The 16,727-nt window shown below is 37.0% G+C and overlaps 1 protein-coding gene across 12 annotated transcripts in view; it reads right to left on the reverse strand.

Moving 5' to 3' along the window:
• Nucleotides 1-16,727, reverse strand: part of ZC3H13 (zinc finger CCCH-type containing 13) — a 97,369-nt gene that overhangs the window by 16,187 nt on the left and 64,455 nt on the right. For 7 of the 12 annotated variants that reach the window (XM_021929412.2, XM_021929404.2, XM_021929405.2 and 4 more), the window contains 5 exons: nucleotides 15,814-16,124; nucleotides 12,099-12,563; nucleotides 7,768-7,959; nucleotides 4,119-4,202; nucleotides 3,219-3,774 (listed from right to left, as the gene is read on the reverse strand). In XM_021929412.2, the coding sequence (XP_021785104.2) occupies nucleotides 3,219-3,774; nucleotides 4,119-4,202; nucleotides 7,768-7,959; nucleotides 12,099-12,563; nucleotides 15,814-16,124 (1,608 nt within the window). The remainder of the gene's footprint in view (nucleotides 1-3,218; nucleotides 3,775-4,118; nucleotides 4,203-7,767; nucleotides 7,960-12,098; nucleotides 12,564-15,813; nucleotides 16,125-16,727) is intronic. The other 5 variants (XM_021929410.2, XM_021929411.2, XM_021929408.2 and 2 more) reach the window with 2 other exon arrangements.

Genomic DNA, 16,727 nt, shown 5'->3' on the forward strand with positions numbered 1-16,727 from the left:
AAAATGGCCATTAAAAAGTAAAACACAACAGTAAATGTTAGCATAGACATGATGAAAAGGGAATGCTTATTCACTGCTGGTGGAAATGTAAGTAAGTACAACCTCTATGAAAAACAGTATAGAGATTCCTTAGAGAACTAAAAGGAGATGTTTGATCCAGCAATCCCACTATTGGGTATCTACCCAAAGGACAAGAAGTCATCCTATGAAAAAAACACATGCACATGTATGTTTATAGCAGCAAAATTCACAACTGCAAAGATATAGAACCAACCTAAGTGCCCATTGGCCAATGAGTGGATAGAGAAAATGTGGTATATATACACCATGAAACCATGGAATATTACTTAGCCATAAAAAGCCATAAAAAAATGGAGTATTACTTAGCCATTTTGTTTTCTTAAAAAAAACCAAAACAAAATAATGTCTTTTGCAGCAACTTGCTCTCACTTGTAAGTGAGAGCTAAGCTATGAGTATGCAAAGGCATACAGAGTGATATAATGGGTTTTGGAGACTCAGAACGGGGAGGGTGGGAGGAGAGTGAGGGACAAAAACATACATGTTTGGTACAATGTACACTACTCAGGTGAAAGGTGCACTAAAATCTCAGAATTCATCCAGGTAACCAAAAACCTCTTGTACCCCAAAAACTATTGAAATAAAAATAAAACAAAAACATTGCAACACATGTATATCCTAGACAGCTCCTTTATATAGATGAGCAACCATGTGGAGAAGGCCCCAGGTGTAATATGACAATTCACAGGCCCAAGCTTGTGTACTACTTTATCCAAAGCTCTTCTCCCATCAATAACTGGCCTATTTCCCCATTTTTCATATCTAATGACATGCTATGACAAGAGAATGGGGTGAAAGTGACACTGTGCAGATGTGAAGAGGATTCAGGAGGCCTTGCCGCTTCAGCTTCTGCCCTCTTGCTATGTTTCTACCATCACATGCAAAGCAGAGTTTAGACTATTGAAGTTCAGGGGGTCAAGTGAAGGAGAAACAAGATGTCCTATTTGCCAGACACATGAGACAATCCTGGGCCTCCAGGCCCAGCTGCATTGTCAGATGGAATGTTGATACATGAGTTACTCCAAGTGAGACCAGAACAACCACTCTGTTGAGCCCAAGAAAAACTGCCAATCCACAGAATCATGAGCAAATAAATGGTTGTTGTTTTAAGCTACTAACTTATGTGGTGATGTGTTACACACCAAGAGATAACTGATAGGCTGGAATAAAGTGAAAATTTAAAACATGAGAAAAAGTTATTTCAAGGAAATACCTAAATAAACACAATTAGAGTAAAATAAAATACGGCAATTTGGCAAACCTTCTACATAACAGCAGTTAAAAAAAGTGCTGGATAAACTGAACTACTGAGATGACAATACAGTTAATGAAAGATTAAGATATTAATCTCACATAGTTTCTCTTATAGAGTTATTCAACTTCTAAATTTCTGGGGTCATTGTCAACTCTTAGATTGTCTAACCATGAAAAACCAGAAAAACCTTTGCTATTATAAGCAGATATCAGAAGCATGAAAAAAATACAGTTTGAGTATCCCTTATCCATGAAATGCTTTGGGTTTTGAATATTTGCATTGTACTTACTGGTTGTGCATCCTTTATCTGAAAATCTGAAATGTTCCAATGAGCATTTCCTCTGAGTGTCATGTCAGCGCTTAAAAAGCACTAGATTTTAGAGCATTTCAAATTCTGAATTTTTGGATTTGGGATGCTCAATCTGTATTAATGAAAACATAGGACTGAATAAAAGATAAATAACAAAGATTTCAGAATTTTAATCTTAGAAAATAAAGAGGTCAGAAAAGTGGGGGATAGGGAGGGCAGGAATATGTACCTGTGCCTCCATGTGTTAAAAAAGATATCTCTGAAGTTTATGTTCAGGTAAGATTGTTCAAAATATAAGGACAGGGAAGCAGGAAAGTAATCCAGGGGGTGTACTACAGAAAACCATGGCTGCAAATTAAAGAGTAGCCAAGACCTAAGGGAAGAAGGTTCTACTTCTGTGCTGTGTTGTTTGGCCCTAACCATAACCCACAATAGGGAGGATGAAAAAAGCCTGAAGTAGGGAGCCTGTATTCACCCTGTGGCAAACGAGCTGGAGGTAGGAGCAAGAAAACTGAAGATACGTAAATTATTTTCTCAGTATGTTTTGGCAAGGTAAACCAGTGTTTATCCCAGTTGGAGGCAAAAAAGCAGTTAATTCTACTAAATTTTGTTTTGTACCCATAGAACTTCAAAATTGACCAATCAGAGTCTAGAATTCTCATGAACACTGTGATCAGCTTAGTCAATTACTGTCTCCCCATCAACTAATGAGAGCCCCAACACAGAGAGGACTGCAAAGCTGACAGGGACAACTCTGGGGCCATCTTAGCCATCATTTGGAGAAAACCTTTCTGAGACTGAAATTAATACAGAGGGAAACTGGAGAGACGGAAACTGCTAATGCTTTGTTTGAGAATCTGGATATAGCCACATCAGAACAAGCAAAAGCTAATCTCCAACTTCCTAGATATTTGAGCAAATAAGCTCTTTTTTGGTTAAAAGGGGGTGAGCGGGGGGGAATGACCTCGATATATGAGATGCCAAGAACACATCTTTTGACCCCAAAGAACTACTCCACAGCACGAGAAGACACTTCCTTTTCTCTCATCTTCGAACCATGCAGTGATTACAAGGATTCCCTCAGTTCTAAAACATTGTCAATGCTTCCTGCAGCCTGGGGGTAGTGACTCCATAATTACAAGCACATAAAATTCATGAAGGATCATCAGAATGGCACAGGTGATATCCCTTGGTGACTAGTCTAGGTGATGTGATGGGATACAAGTTCACTGATTCCTGTCTTAATTTAAAAATTGCTTTTTCCAGACAACTGAAAAAACTGGTTTTTTTTGGAGACAAGGTCTCCACCCAGGCTGGAGTGCAACGACATAACCTTGGCTCACTGCAACCTCTGCCTCTCAGGCTCAAACAATCCTCCCATCTCAGCCTCCCAAGTGGCTAGGACTACAGGCATGCGCCACCATGTCCGGCTACTTTTTGTATTTTCTGTAGAGATGGAGTTTGCCATGTTGCCCACTCCTGGCCTCAAGGAATCTGCCCGCCTTGGCCTCCCAAAAAGTGCTGGGTAAATAAACACCAGATACATATAATAACTGACTGATAATTATTCTTACTTTGATTTTCTTTCATCATGTCCATCTCTTGGATTCCTATCTTCTCGGATCTCTTCTCGCTTTTCTCTGCGGTCATCTCGTCCTTTGTCTTTGTCTTCCCAATCCCTCTGGCGTTCTCGTTCTTTATCCCTTTCTCTCGCTCTTTCTCGTTCCCGTTCTCGCTCTCGCTCTCTCTCCCGTTCTCGCTCTCTTTCCCTCTCTCTTTCTTCTCTTTCTCGTTCCCGTTCTTTTTCCCTGTCTCGCTCCCTCTCTCTTTCCCGCTCTCGATCGTGGTCTCGGTCTCTATCCCTTTCACGATCTCTCTCTTTTTCTCTTTCTCTCTCTCGTTCCCTAGCACGCTCTCTTTCTAGTTCTCTCTCTTTTTCTCTTTCCCGATCCCGTTCACGTTCCCTCTCTCTCTCCCGCTCCCTGTCTCGTTCTCGTTCCCGATCTCTCTCCCTAGCCCTTTCATCTCTTCTATCATCCACTCTGTCTACTCTTCGTTCCTCTCTTCTTTCATCACGCTCAAGCTCGTCATTCCTTCCCTGATGTCGAATTGGTGAGCTTGGTCTTTGATCTACAATGAAAATCAAGTTTTGTCAGTGATTAATTTGACAGATAACCTATTGGTAAGACAGCATGGTAAATCTTAAATTTTATCTGTGTATAGGGTCACACTGGCAACAAATTACAAACCAAGTAGCATATTTAATTTTAACTGAATATCCAAGTAACAATCACCCCTAGACCTTAAATTTTTTAAAGATAATTTTTATTTGCCCTCTAACTACCATGTTTCCTGCTCCCCGTCAACCCCCTTCCCCACTCCCACTGATCCACCTTTGATCTTTCTCTGCATGCTCCCTACCCTACCTCCAGCCCACTGCTCCAACCCCACTTTCTGCCATCTCTACCCTTCACCTCTGATCTTCTCTGTCCCCCCAGCAGGACCTGAGAACACTGGTGGCAAAGGATAGGGGCAGCAGGAGGTGTAGAACATAGGAGCTGAAGGAAAAAAAAAATTTCCCTCGTAAGTCACACCTCTAATTTCAGGCCAAAATATATACAAATCAAAGTGCAGCTATTATGTGAGGAAAATATAGTGAACAAAACATATGTCAGAATTTGTTGCTGCAATATTAATCTCTTATCATGAACTGTAATATTAAGGGTACTGATGTCTAGCAATCTTGAAATAAATGTAAAAAGTATTTCATATTAGTGATATATATTTGTAATTAATAACCAATTACTAATAAATTAGAAGCTTTACTTAATTATATAAATGACTACTCAGATGAAGAGCTGTTTTCTTAAAATGTTAACTGATAACCTCATCACATTTTATTTAAATTTTTTCCATGTACACACAAATCACATAAACAGAGTAAATGAATGCATGCTGCCCAAATACCCCGTTGAGCAGAAAATTAGTCTGGGATAAAAAAACGTATACGAGGATGGCATGAACTTTTTCAAAGAGATAGCCATTTTTCAAAGCAACTACTGTAGTCTGATCTAGGTTACTGTGAGGTTTCCATTTACATACTATATATCTACTGGTTGTTCGATAAAGATCATATTATAATACGGCCAACAGGTTGGTAAGTGGAACATTTAACATCAACTCATTAAGCAGAATAATTTTAGGATGTTTCTAGGAAGGGTTCAATATGGTATTTTGGATTTCCCTTCCTAATCACTGATTAAAAAGACAAGTTCTACCTATCTTTACTATTTTAGAGGTTATAGACCCAGATACAAACGATCATAGCATTTTAAAGCAAAATCAAAATGAAATCCTACACAGTCGCTTCTCCCCCTTTCTATTTAAAAACAGAAATTATGGTCCAGAGTTGTCTTCCCAATGTCACAGAGATGGTAGATGCATTAGAAGTCAGTTTTCTTAAACGCTTTTACTTTTGATGAAACCAACTGAAAGTAGTTCTTCTGTATCATACTTTGGATTCCTAGAATGCTATCTACCCATCTTTTGTATTGTCTGAATTCCTAGTTTGAAGGAGTCATACCAACATCATAATCATTACAAGATAACCTGAAACAAATTCAATACCATAACTTATAGCAAATCATACTTTAAATTTCTAATTACAGCAATATCAGCAAATAGACTATTCAGACATGCTTTTATGAGAGATATAATTTTATTTTCCCAACCAAAATATCAATGCTTTCTTCAAAGGAAAATGCAAAGAATATAAGAACATCACTTTAATATGTCTAAACTATCTCCCCCTATCTTTCCCCCAAAATGTGTTATTCAAAGATGTGCTTCTACTTACACATTTCCTTATTTTAATAAACGACATACCAATTCATTAAAGCTGATAATCTCTGAGTTGTCTAAGTCTCATCATATCCAAGTACCATCAACTTCACTTCTAAAATATTTCTTTGTTCCTTTCTCTGTCCCCACAGATATAGTTATTAACTCAGACCTTGATCAGGTCTTCTTAGATGCCTATGTCATCAACAGTTTAACTAATTGGTATCCTTGTTTTCAATCTTTCCCAACATCCTTAATATGTTTTTGATGAAAATTATTTCTTCCAACTGCTTAAAAGCAGTTATCTTGTAGGCAGTGAAAGGCAATTAAAATCAAATTTTTAGCCTGACTAGGCTAAACTTAGGTCATTTACTACCTGGCCTATAGTCTTTCATCAGTCCTTTTCTCTGGCTTCTTTTCTACCTTGCCAATTATAGCATACTCTGACTCCAATGTTGTAACATAATTCCTTACTACTCCGAAGCACATGTTTCTTTCAGTCCTGGTGTCTATACATGCTGCACCCTCTCCCTGTAAAGTGCTCCTTCTATAGCTTCCTTTTATCCTTCAGGCCCTAATTCAGATGTCACTTCTTTAGGCAGCTTTCTTGGAATTGCTCAGAATTGAGTTTGCTCCTTTGTCTTCTCACAGAACTTTTATATAGAGTAGTAGCATTTATCCTACTTTGCTTTTTTGGGTGGGGAGTTCTTCCCTCTCCCCATTAAATTCTACAAGGATAAGAATTATTGTACCTCAAGTGCCTAGCAAAGTGCCTAACATGGGTACTCAACAAATATTTGTAAAATATTCATTAGCCTCCAAAATATTTTTTTATTTCAATCATACATCTGATAATTATTGAAGTAGTTACAGTAAAATTAAAATAGAGAACTGAACTCAGAAGACCTGAGTTTGAATTCCAGCTCTGGAACCTACTTCTCTATAATATTGTAATCTTACTACTCTTAGATCTAATCCCCAAAACTCTGAAAACATGAATTATTTTATCATACCTACACTTACAAGGATATTGTAAAGATTAAGTCGGAATAAATGTAAAGCAATTATCAGAGTTCTTGGCACCTAGCAGAAGATCAATACATGTGGTTGAACTAACCATAAGATTGAAACCAAATGGTACTACTGAATTCAGGCATGAGATGAGAAAAATCTGAGCAAGGATATGAAAATAGAAAAAAAGGAAAAAAGAGATTTTAAAAAAAGCATCACCAGTTCTAAAAGTCCTAGGGAAGAAATAATTTCAGATATCAAAACAGAACACAGAAACTCCAGCCCTATCTGTAACTAAGGAAATTCTACATATCTTTTAACCAAAATGCATTAGGCTTACCATACAAACTCAACCCAATCAATTCTCCTACTTCTGATCCTATCTATGCTCCCAAAAGTAGACGATGCCTTAGAAACTTTATTATTCTTCCACTACTAACCAATCAAGATATAATATTACCTCTTTGATTCAGCCCATAGTAAAGTATCAATATTCAATTCTCTGGGCCATCAAGTTTCATGCTATATTAATCTAGGCATTATAGTGAACCTTACTTCAGCCAAGGTTAGTAAGACCTTCATAAAATTTTTAATGTTTAAAGGCCCGAGTAAGTACAGAAACAAAAGCTTGCCAAAGAAGGTATTTACATCCTTCTTAAAAGTGCTTCCTAATCTTGCTTCAAAATTGATTTAACAGATCATCTGATAGATGAACAGAAAAAGTTTTGGCTTAAGACATATAAGAACGCAAAATTAGCTAAAGCAAATACCATATCTTCTCAGGATAGAATACAAATAAAATATTTCTCTAAACAATCCCTAGCCCTATCATTGGTGTTTTTTTTTTTAATTTTTTTATTGCTCCTCTCTGAAAGTCCTTATAAAATTCTATTGATCACAGCGAATGAGTGAGTAGCCAGGATACTCAGATGTGAAGTTTAGGTATTTCTTGAATCAGAATTGCCTGGAATGGAACCCAACCATCTACATTCTTTAAAGGTTTGTAAGCTATTTGGTTAAGATGAGAGACACACAGCAGGGCACCCAAGTTTTTGCACTTTGTTGCCAGTAGGTACTGGCCACTAGCTATTGACATAATCCCTCCCAAACCATGTGAACAAAGATTATATGAGTATATATAATAGTTTCAAGTGTGTCATCAAGCACAAGCCTTAAAATATATTTTACATTAAATAGTAAATTGGTAACTGTTTTAAAAAACAATTCACCCAATTGATATTGTTCACTATTTAATAAAATTGTTTGACAAACCTCTCTCTCTGTTGTCGCGACGGTCTCGCTCTCCATGTCTTCTCTCAAAGGAAGAATCCCTTGCTTGATCTCTGTTGTCTCTTTCAGGATATCGGTCTCTTTCAGGATAGCTACTTCGAGTTTCCCAGCTGTCATGATAGTTGCTATTACTACTGTGACTATCAATTTGAGAACCTCTTGAGCTTCGACTTCCTAAACAAAGGACAGTCACACAAATGTTTACCCCATACACTTTATTCAACAAATTTCATCAGTCACAATCTTTCCTCCTAAAAACCACTAATATATATATTTAATATTCCAAAGTGTGGTAATCCCTCCTGAAAAGAGTATCAAGCAATGAATCAGAACAACCAAGGTGTCCAATGACTGACCTGAGTAGACAAAGTTCCAGTTTTCTCTATCTATATAAAAGTCATACGATAAAATCATAAAATTATAAGATTCATTAAAGTTAACCTGTCCCCCCGCCAAAAAAAAAACTATTTCTTCATATCTAATTCACAGACATATGAAAATAATGAAAAAAATGGGTATATATTATTGCTTAAATACAGTTTACAGTGAAAACATTCCAACATAGAACACCAAGGTTAATGACATTAAATTGTATGTGAAAATTTTCATTAACAGATGTGGGAAACAGACATTCACAGTGGCTTTGTTCATAACAGCCAAAACCTGCAAAGTACACTAATGTCTTTCAATGGGTGAACAATTAAACAAACTGTGGCACATGCATGCCATGGAATACTATTCGGCAATAAAAATAAATGACTGATATATGCAACAACTTGGATGAACCCCAAGAAAAAATTATGCTGCGTGAAAAAGCCAATCTCAACAGGATACATAGAGCATTATTCCATTTATGAGACAATTACAGGATAAAGGACACGTAAGAGGCTGCCAGGGGTTGGGGCCGGGGGCCAGGCGAGAGTTGTGGCTATAAGGGGGTAATAAAAGGCAATCTTAGGATGTTACAGATGAGTATCTTGACTATGGAAATGGGCTACACATATGATAAAACTGCATAAAGCTACATACAGACACACACCCAAGTGCATGTATACTGGTGAAATCTGAATAAACTCTATGGATTGTACCAATGTCAGTTGTTTGGTTTTGATACTACACTACAGGTAGGACGTTAGATGTTAACACTGGAGAAGTTGGGAGAAGGATAAACAAAGTTTCCCTGTACATTTATTTGCAATCTCCTGTGAATTCCTAATTACTTCAAAACAAAATGAAATTAAAAAACAAAACAAAACAAAACAAAACCTTTTTTGAGCAGGGAGGGTTAGGAGTAGAGAAAGAAGCAGTACTGGGGCTGTGATAATTTAGGAATATCTGGCAAAAACAGACAGAAACTCTGAGGGCCCTGCCCTTAACCTCATAGAATTACCACAAATCAATCTTGACAAAGATGAGTTCACTCCAAACTTAAAAGAACATATGACAAACTAACCCACCCAAAGTCAGAATCAAAAAGCACTTCCCCAAGATTTAAAAAACAAACAAAAACACAAAGAATATAAATGTAACAGGCTTTTGAGACCTAAAAGAATTACAGCATGATTCTATGGGTATTTTAATAATCAAAATAGATATGAAAAATATTTTAATAATTAAAGACCAGGAAGAAAAAATGTAAAACATTTTTAAAGACTACAAAAAGGCTACCTATAACATCTAGGAATGAATGGGTTAACCATCAAATCAGACGCAGCTAAGAAAAAACTGGTAAACTAGAAGTTAAGCCTGAGAATATGACCTAGAGGCAAAACAGATAAAGAGATGAAAAATTTGCAAGTTAAGAATGAGAGAAGATACAATGAGGAGATTTAATGTGTCTAAAACTATATGTTGTTTAGAGTTACATTAAAAAAAATAATAATAAAGCCTGAAAGGATGGAAAAAGATTTATCAAACAAATACTAACCAAAAGACAGCTGCCAGCAAAACAATCTTCAAGAAAAATACAGGCTGAATGCCCTTTATCTGAAATGCTTGGGACTACAGGTGTTTTGGATTTTGGAATATTTGCATTATATTGATTCAGCATCCCTAATCTGAAACATTGGAAATCCAAAATACTCTAATAAGCATTTCCTCTGAGTGTTATGTCAGCTCTCAAAATGGCTGTTGTCAGAGTTGCTAGTGGCAATAGTTGAAAAAAAAGAAAATACATTAAAAAGTTTGAGATTTTGGAGAATTTCAGATTAGGGATGCTCAACCTGAACCTGGCATAAACAGTCATTCTATAATGAATAAAGAAATAAATAACTCATCTTATGTGTACCTAAGAGCAAAGCCTCAAAGTATTCAAACAAAAAAATGATCAAACTATAAGAAGAAATGAACAAATCTACAAATTCCACAATGATAGTGGAAGACTTAACTCACCTCTCTGTAATGACAGAACAAGCAGACTAAGAAAAATTACATGTAGATTTGAAAGTGTAGTTAAACAAACTTTATCTTAGAGACACACTCTGCATTCAACCATTACAAATGCAACTCCCTTGAAAGCATATGTAGAACACTTACAAAAACAGACCACTGAGCCACAAAATAAGAGTTAACAAATACATTTCCCAAAGAACTGACTTTCAACAGAGTATTTTCTGACAACTAAAATGGGGTGAGAGAACTTAATCCTTAACGCAATAAAAACATCTGCAAAAAATCCACAAACACCATACTTAGTAATAAAATGCCAGCAACAATCCTTTAAAATCTGAAACAAAGCAAAGCCCACTCTACTTATATTTAACACTGTATTGATAAAGATGCTCAGCAGGTTACTGACAGAAAATTAATAATCAGAAAAGAGCCAAATCAGTCTGTTCCTAGGAACATTTGTTAAGACAATCTAATTAGATCAAGAAAATACAGCAACATCATTTAAATGTAAGATTAATATACAAATGCCAATTACCATTTCCATGTACCAACAAAGCATTAGAAAATGTAATGTTTTAAGAGACACCATTTAGTGACATACGTACACAGTTATTCACTAAAGCATTGTCTGAAAGAGATGAAGATTAGAAAACCAAAATACCCAGTAATGCAGCACTTGCTGACTTTATGGTATATTCTACAATAGATAACATGTGCCAAAAGAAGAAAATAGCTGTTTACCACAAAGAAAGACATGAAAGATATTTTTACTGGTTGAAAACAGTAGGATATAAAATAGTACATAGATTTTTCCACTGTTTTTAAAAATTATTTTTGTAAATCCAGAGGGGAAATCAAATGGATATTTATTTGCTCGCGTAAAATGTTTTTTGGGAAGAATACCTACAAAGCTGGCAAAAGAGTGGTCAGGGTACAAGGGAGGCTTTTCACTATATGTCCTTTTATATATTCAAAATTTTGAACCATGTAAATGCATAATTAAAAAATTTTTTTATCTTACAAAATGTAAAAGCACTATTTATAATGGCAACAAAAATAGAGGATACCCAGGGAAAAAAAATGTAACAAATATTGGAAATATTATAAATTAAGTTGATGCATTTGAAATAAAAATCCAACAATTTTTTATGAAATTAAAAACTGTTTTCTAAAATTGATATGAAAAAGTAAAGGGTCAAGAAAACACAAGGCAGCTCAAAGAAGCTAAAGCACCCTCAACACAAATATGAAGCTGAAATACTGACCAAGGATTGACTAACAGACCAATGGAAAGAATAAAAGTGATCAAAGTTCTGCAGCAGTGTTTGGGGAGAGAGGAGAAAAGCAGGTGGAGGTAAAGAGAGGTCATGATAATTAAGTCTCAGCAGTTTGGAAATAGTTACAATATATTTAAGTCATTTGGGTGATGGCAAATACTTTTTATGAAAAGAAAAATGGCTCAAGATAATGACATGTGGCAGTTTGACAGGGTCTGAAGCAAGTACAAATACTGAAGAATACACAAATCAGTCATTTCTGATGCCAACAATTTTGAAAACCCACCACTTTAATTCTACTTTAATTTAATGAACATTTTATCATATTTATACCTATTTAAAAGAAAGTAACTTCCTTGTGATTCTACTTTTTTGTCTGATAGTTATTTTCTTAGTGTTCTACATTAATCAAGATGACAGGCATGACTGGATATAATTGGGGGGGTCTAGCTCAAGCTCCATTTATCTTCTGCTATTTTAACTAGTAATTCCAATTAGGAATTTATAAGGAATACTATAAATTCAATTAATTAAAAATTACTGTGACAAAATGATAACGAATGTAAGAAACAACATATTAGAAATCTTAGGAGATGTTATACTTTCTATATAAGATATAGTTCATTGACAAGTCAAAAACCTTACCCTTTTCAGGTAACTCAGGAACTCTCCCCCTACTTCTGCCCATTCGGTCATTTCTAATTTCACTTCGAGACTCATTTCTGGACTCATTCCTTATTTCAGTACGAGAACTTTCTTCTCTCAAATGGTTTCGGCCATAACTCCGGGATTCTTCTGGATATGCATCCTCCTTTCGATGAGTATCTCGACCTTCACGGTCCCTGTAGTCATGGGCATCACGAGTGGACCGAGAATCTCTGGGATCACGGCTCTCTTTGGTATCTCTGCTATAATCCCTCATCTCTCTTGAGTCCCGAATGTCTCTGGAGTCTCTTAGTTCCCTTCGGTCCCTAGTATCTCTGGCATCTCTCCGATCCCGACCATCTCGAGGTTCTCTGTCATCTCTGTGGTCTCTAGAAGAGCTCTGATCCTGTTCATACTCTCGTTCTTCTCTTGAGTCCTTTTCTCTGTCTCGTTTGCCCCTAGTATCTATAATGCAATTTTGGAAATCGACTGTAATTGCCTTTACAAAGTTTCAGGAAACTAGACAACATATTTAATACAGAACTTTAAAAATTTTATTACAATGACAATTCATGTTCTTTGCAAAAAATAAGAAGCTAAAATCCCAAAGATAATTAACACTTGATAACAATGTTCTTCATTAGATAAACTCTGAACATGAATTTCCTCTGCCCCGACTTACCTATACTTACAGATCCTAAACAACTGAAACAATTAAGTTGATCTCCTATCATTGATGGCTTACTTTTTAGAAACCACTTTTAAATACAAAGACACCTCAGTTACTTGAATCTTTTCTGTCAACTATTAAGCTAGGTTAAACTAGACCGTATGTGACCTCCTCAAATGTACTTAAGTACTTGAGGGTAGCCTATGGTGAGTAAGCTAGCTGGTTAAGTGATACTGTTATTCACTCTCTTTTCCTGCACTGTTTAATGGTATAACACTCATGTGTGCAAGTCTTTAAAGCTTTCTTAGAGCACTTTCTAGCTGGGTGTGGTGGCATGTACCTACAGTGCCAGCTACTTGGGAGGCTGAGGTAGGAGGATCGCTTGAATCCAGGAATTTGAGTTCAGCCTGAGCAACATAGTAAGATGAGACTTTTTCTCTTTAAAACGAACAAACAAAAAAGCATTTCATAGGAAAAAAAAAATACTTTCACTTTTTAAAAGCTGGACTGAACGACACTGACTATCTGTAAAAACCATGTCATTTTATAATAAAGAAATAGAGACCCAAAACTTAAATGGCTTAGTCAATCCCATAATTTGGAAAGATTAGAAACCACTCTTTACATATATTTAGAAAGGGCATAAACTGATTATAACAAATCTGATATGAAGCCAAAGAATTAACAAGAGAACCTCAAAGAATAAATACTGCCCTTTTTATCAGATTCTTCTACAAGTTGCTCTTATACTCTGGAATTGCCCTAGTCTGAGGCTATTTTGGCAACTCTAGCAGCCTCATGCCCAAAACATTATAAGTTTACTTCCTTTTCTCTTTGTCTAGTGGCTAGGCCCACAGACTTTCTCATGGACCCAAACATCTTGTAACCACAAGGCCCTCAGACCCTCATCAATAACCTATCTCCCCCACCAATTCCTTTGTCCATATATCCATATCCACAAATCCCGTTTAAGGACAAAGGCAAGAGGCAAAGATCTGACATATCTCCATCCCTTTCTGTGCATAGCTTTCACTTCTACTCCTCCCCCAATACCAGCTGTGCCTGCAAATGTGTTCACTTAGTGCCAGATCTTTTTCTCATGATGTGCCCATCTGTCTTTACAAATACATCTAGGTACTGTATTTTGTTCTTTACCTACCTCCCTATCCTTCCACCAAAATTATCCGTATTTCAGAAAATGACATCTAAATAGAGAGGAACAATTTTTTAAGTACTTACAAAGAACTTAAAACAATTATGGTTTGTTACGAGAAGAATCCCTTAACACAAGCATTTCTATGAGACTCAATTGCTTACTATTTTCCCTTTATTAGTATGTTTAATAATGTTAAGGGAGTTTTTATTCAATAAGAAGTCATTAAATATGTACTATATTCCTGGTCAACTCTAGTTGTTAAATATCTTATTAAAATTTATAGAAAGGTACAACATAAGAGAATTTTCCCATCTTACCAATGTTCCATAAATACTGCTGTGCTGACCTAGTCCCAAAATCATACACACACAAAAAAAATTCTATCACATAGGTGCTTTCCCCAGTCCCTGCTTATTTTCTTGAATATCATTCTCATCCGCCATTTTCTTGAACAAAAAAACCCGATTAATTATTGCTTGCACTGTTGATAGGAAGAGAATACTAAATTCAACATGTTTCATAGGAGACTGCTGTACTCCACTCACACAGAGGCGCTTAAAAGGCAAATTAAATATAAATGTTGCAAGTAAGCATTTCCTGAGTACTTACTATGTTAAAAAATGAACACAGGAGAAGTTAGAAAACAGACTTAGTAAGTAAAATCTACAAAGACCAGAAGCTTAGACAAGAAGTAAAGAGAGAGATGAGCCGGGCGCGGTGGCTCACGCCTGTAATCCCAGCACTTTGGGAGGCCGAGACGGGCGGATCACAAGGTCAGGAGATCGAGACCACGGTGAAACCCCGTCTCTACTAAAAACACAAAAAATTAGCCGGACGCGGTGGCTGGCACCTGTAGTCCCAGCTACTCAGGAAGCTGAGGCAGGAGAATGGCGTGAACCCGGGAGGCGGAGCTTGCAGTGAGCCGAGATCAGGCCACTGCACTCCAGCCTGGGCAACAGAGCGAGACTCCGTCTCAAAAAAAAAAAGAAAGAGATGAGAGCTATTAAACAGGCTTTATTGCCAGGTAACAATAAAATCTCAGCCTGAATAGGGAGTAGCAAATCCAAAGTTAACTTAATTCTCAGGGATACAGAAAGGAAAACCACTTTGCTCACTTCTTTATTATGACCTAGAAATTTGACGAGTTGGCTTGCAATGACCTTCTGCAATTCCCCCCAGCCTTCACTCTTTATCAAAACACTTCTGATGCTTTCCAACTATGCTCCCTGATTTGTTGCTTTTCTTCCCTTCACTTCGTTTTCAAAAGACATTAACTCAGCAATTGAAATGGATGCTCTAAGGATCAGATGGCCAAAAATTTCCAGAACTTGAGAGTACTTACTCAGCAGAATATCTTTTATTATTATTATTATTTTTGAGCTGGAATCTTGCACTGTTGCCCAGGCTGGAGTAGGGTGGTGCAATCTCAGCTCAATGCAACCTCTGCCTCCCAGGTTCAAGCAATTCTCCTGCCTCAGCCTCCCGAGTAGCTGGGACTACAGGCGCATGCCACCATGCCCAGCTAATTTTTTGCATTTTTTAGTAGGTACGGGGTCTCACTGTATTAGCCAGGATGGTCTCGATCTCCTGACCTCGTGATCTGCCCACCTTGGCCTCCCAAACTGTTGGGATTACAGGCATGAGCCACCGTGCCCGGCTAGAACATCTTAACTAAAGAAAGCACCAGCTTAGCATAGCTGTAAATACCAACTTGTATATACCTAATAGCTTACATTCCCATGTGGTTAAGCATCTCCTATTGCCCTCAAGAATTCTAGTCTGTGTGTTACAGAAGACTTAACATAGCAAAGTCCTCCTCCATTTCTTATTACAACAATGAAGCTGGATATCCAATTTTTCAATTAAAAAAATCAAAGTAAAGTACATACCTTCCCTCCTTTCATGACGTCGATCATGAGACTGTGAAGTTCGTTCATGATCATGTCTCCCTTTCTCTCGCATTGGAGAGCGATGCCTTGGAGGACTCTGCTTTCTCTGAGGAGACGACAAAGAATGTGAAGGATAAGGAGAGGCAGAGCGTCGTAAAGGTGGAGTTAGTGTCCGCTGATAAGATGGTGAAGGAGTTCTTTTTCGACGAGGAGAAGGAGAATGTCTTTGAATAGATGATCCTGATTGTGAGGAAGATGAGTGATGTCTAGAAGATATAGGAGAATGATGCTGTCCTGCTGGGGAAGTAGACCTACAAGGAAAAACAGTAACAATAAAACATGTATTCCAGAACTTCATTTCTAGCCAAAGGAAAACCTTTAAAAACAAAAAAGTGAATGTAAAAGTATAGCTAATAACTCCAGGATAAATTGTAATTCACGATGCTGTAAAATTATAAGTAAGTCACTTTTTAAAGACGTGACTTAACTTTAAGTCAACTAGAAGCAACAGTTCAAGCACAGATACGTGGTGCTTTTCTCCCAGGCTTTAGTGCCAAAGTACACTGCATTTTCCAACATACACCATCTACCCTAATTTAAAGTATGGAATTCACTCTGATAATCTGACAGTGTGAACAAGTACTTGGAGGGAGAAAACCCACAAACTATGGCAAAACGTACTACTGAGATCTAGATAGAAAGTGGCTGTGAGAATGCCTGTAAATTCATGGCTACGGGAAAAGGGGAGCTAGCATCAGCTAAGGCAAACAAAAAGTCCACGTTGCTTGGGTTGACATTTAGGACGATGAAAGAATCCTAGAGTTAAGGAAAGGATAACAAAATATATACTGTCTTTAACTTAAGTAATCTGCCTTCACTGTGGGCAGCACAAACTGAGAGTTAGTTCATAGTTC

The sequence above is a fragment of the Papio anubis genome, chromosome 15, assembly GCF_008728515.1.
Source record: "Papio anubis isolate 15944 chromosome 15, Panubis1.0, whole genome shotgun sequence".
Classification (NCBI taxonomy): Eukaryota; Metazoa; Chordata; class Mammalia; order Primates; family Cercopithecidae; genus Papio; species Papio anubis.